Source organism: Mauremys reevesii, linkage group 17 (genome assembly GCF_016161935.1).
Source record: "Mauremys reevesii isolate NIE-2019 linkage group 17, ASM1616193v1, whole genome shotgun sequence".
NCBI classification, from domain to species: Eukaryota; Metazoa; Chordata; order Testudines; family Geoemydidae; genus Mauremys; species Mauremys reevesii.
In genome coordinates, this window is record NC_052639.1 from 10982864 (window position 1) to 10985828 (window position 2965).

The 2965-nt window shown below is 44.4% G+C and overlaps 1 protein-coding gene across 1 annotated transcript; it reads left to right on the forward strand.

The window, feature by feature from the left end:
- Positions 1 to 635: 635 nt before the first annotated feature.
- LOC120385082 (zinc finger protein 383-like) lies at positions 636 to 1493 on the forward strand (the record flags this gene model as incomplete). Its single annotated transcript, XM_039504208.1, has 1 exon — positions 636 to 1493. A coding segment is annotated over one exon (858 nt), but the record flags the coding sequence as incomplete, so codon positions are not given.
- Positions 1494 to 2965: the final 1472 nt, after the last annotated feature.

The following is a 2965-nucleotide window of genomic DNA, read 5'->3' on the forward strand; positions in this document are numbered from 1 at the left end:
TCAGTTGAGTATTGTCCCTAGCAGGGGTCGTATCCTCAGGGTAAATATAGCTCATGGCTTCCTGTAGACACTAGCAGACACCAGGCAGTAGCTTCCTCCCTTCCCCCTGTGAATTTGGATGGGATGTGAAGCCTGAATTGATCCCCTCCTCTCTCCTGTTTGGGGAAGAACTTGGGGGAGTTAAGTTCCTGATTTTTATTTGACCTCTCTCCAGCACTTGTATTGGTTTGGCCTTCCCCTTTCCATCCGTGTTTGAGGTTTCTGTCTGTATCACAGCAGGTGACGCAATGGTATGTGAGAAAGAGGAGGAGAATTCTCAGCAGGAAAATGTTGAGCAAGTGGATAAACACAGAGCATTATCACAAAGATCGAAAAGGAATGTGTCCTGGAGTCATAAGCCGGAAAAATCCCATGACATTCAGCACAGACCAGAAGGAGAGCAGGGAAACCAGCCAGGGGAGAAAGTGGGTAAATGTATTTCCTGTCAGGAAACTCAGAAGGACCTCAAGGAAACCACAACACAACAGGAAATCCTCAGCAGAAAGAGAAAAAATACATGCAGTGAGTTTGGGGAAAACGTATGTGATTACTCCATCCTTATAAAGCATCACAGAATCCACACAGGGAAGAGGCCCTATGAATGCACTGAGTGTGGAAAATGCTTCCCTAGCAGCTCAGCCCTTTCTCAACATCAGAGAATCCACACAGGGGAGAGGCCCTATGAATGCAGTGAGTGTGGGAAAAGCTTCACTAGCAGTTCACACCTTTCTCAACATCAGAGAATCCACACAGGGGAGAGGCCCTATGAATGCAGTGAATGTGGGAAAACCTTCAGTCGCAGCTCACACCTTATTAGGCATCAGAGCATCCACACAGGGAAGAGGCCCTATGAATGCAGTGAGTGTGGCAAAAACTTCACTAGCAGCTCAAACCTTCTTACCCATCAGAGAATCCACACAGGGGAGAGGCCCTATGAATGCAGTGAGTGTGGTAAATGCTTCAGTAGCAGCTCAGGCCTTTATCAACATCAGAGAATCCACACAGGGGAGAGGCCCTATGAATGCAGTGAGTGTGGAAAATGCTTCACTGACAGCTCAGCCCTTTCTCAACATCAGAGAATCCACACAGGGGAGAGGCCCTATGAATGCAGTGAGTGCGGGAAAAACTTCACTAGCAGCTCAAACCTTCTTACCCATCAGAGAATCCACACAGGGAAGAGGCCCTATGAATGCAGTGAGTGTGGCAAAAACTTCACTAGCAGCTCAAACCTTCTTACCCATCAGAAAATCCACACAGGGGAGAGGCCCTATGAATGCAGTGAGTGTGGGAAAAACTTCACTAGCAGCTCAAACCTTCTTGCCCATCAGAGAATCCACACAGGGGAGAGGCCCTATGAATGCAGTGAGTGTGGGAAAATCTTCAGTCGCAGTTCACACCTTTTTAGGCATCAGAAAATCCACACCGGTGGGAGACCCTATAAATGCAGTGAGTGCGGGAAAACCTTCTGTGGGCACTTAGCCCATATTAGTCATCAGAGAATCTGCAAGGGAGATCAACAACATAAACACCTCTAGGGCTATCAATACTTTTTTTTCTGTAATAATTTTCCTGATTCCCACATAGTAACTTTTAAAGCTGTTTGAACTGTTTGCAGCATGGTTATCCCTCAGTTTGACCAGATGAGGGGCCTATTTTTGCCTTTTGCAGTTTGCCCTGTTTTGAGGTGGACCCATTTGTCCTTTCTATCAACTCCATTATCCCATGAGTAATTCTAGTGTGCCCTTCCTATCAGGAACCAGGGAGCATCACATTTATACTATTCTTCCTATTTCAAAGTTATTGTTAGTCACCAGTGATACAGATTGTATCATTGCCACTTGTTCTCACGTTGCTCTGGGTTGTGCTGAAGAGCAGATATAATGGGAATTTTTCAAATTATAGTTAAATGAAGAGGAGCAGGGCTGGAAAAGAAAGTGTAATTTCAGCCTCTGTGACACTGGAAGGAGATGGGGAGACGCAGAGATTCCCTCCTTCCCCATCACTGCAGAACTGTTACCTTTTGTCTGAGCCATGCAGAGGTTATCATCATCACATTCTATCCATCTACTTCTCAAAGTGTCCTGAGGACGAGTTCTCAGCTGTCTGTGCTTGGAGATGATGCTTTGACTTCTTTAATCCTATATCAGAGTCGCTCTGACTGGAGATGAAAGTGTCAAAGACCTGGAAGGGGAATTCAAATGGATCCCAAACACAGTGTGCTCATTGGGAGTTTAAATCCCAGGTTCCATCTATTGGTAAAGCCACTTCTGGCAAGGTGAGTGGTTTTGTCCCCCATTATAGCAATGCTCGGATACTAAAAATTTTGTAAATAACATAACTGGCTATTGAGACAGTGCTGAGTGAAGTATGTTTGAATGGATCAGAGGAGAATGTGATGGGAGAATCTCTTGTCCTGATTCTGAATAATCAGATATAACCTGCTCTGGAATTTCACTTCACACTTTCATTGCCATGTATTCTAGCTCTCTGTGATGTGGGTTTCTATCTTTCCTGAAGGCTGTTTGGTCACTCAATTGGATAGTAGTTCAGTTTGATAGGATGTAGCGCAGATTTATTGGAGAATTTAAGACAAATGACTATTTGCTAAAGTCATCATTTCTCACTTCAGCTTTGCTTTTTCCCCATCCCTGCATGATGTCATGGAGAAAGGTTGAAGTGCAGTTCTGTCAGCATTAGAGAACTCTCCAATTTACTGGACAGGCTAACAAAGAAACAGCAGTGATTTAAAATCTCTACTCAGAAATGGTGAACAACAGCAGAACCCGAACTAACTGAAGGAAGTGCATATGATCACTGTGTAGTTCAATTGTTTAAGTCAATATTGTCCCAGATGTTCTGGGGAGAAAATTCTATGCTAAGTGATTTTTGAACTAGGCACAATGCCCATGTATTTGGTTCCAAAGCC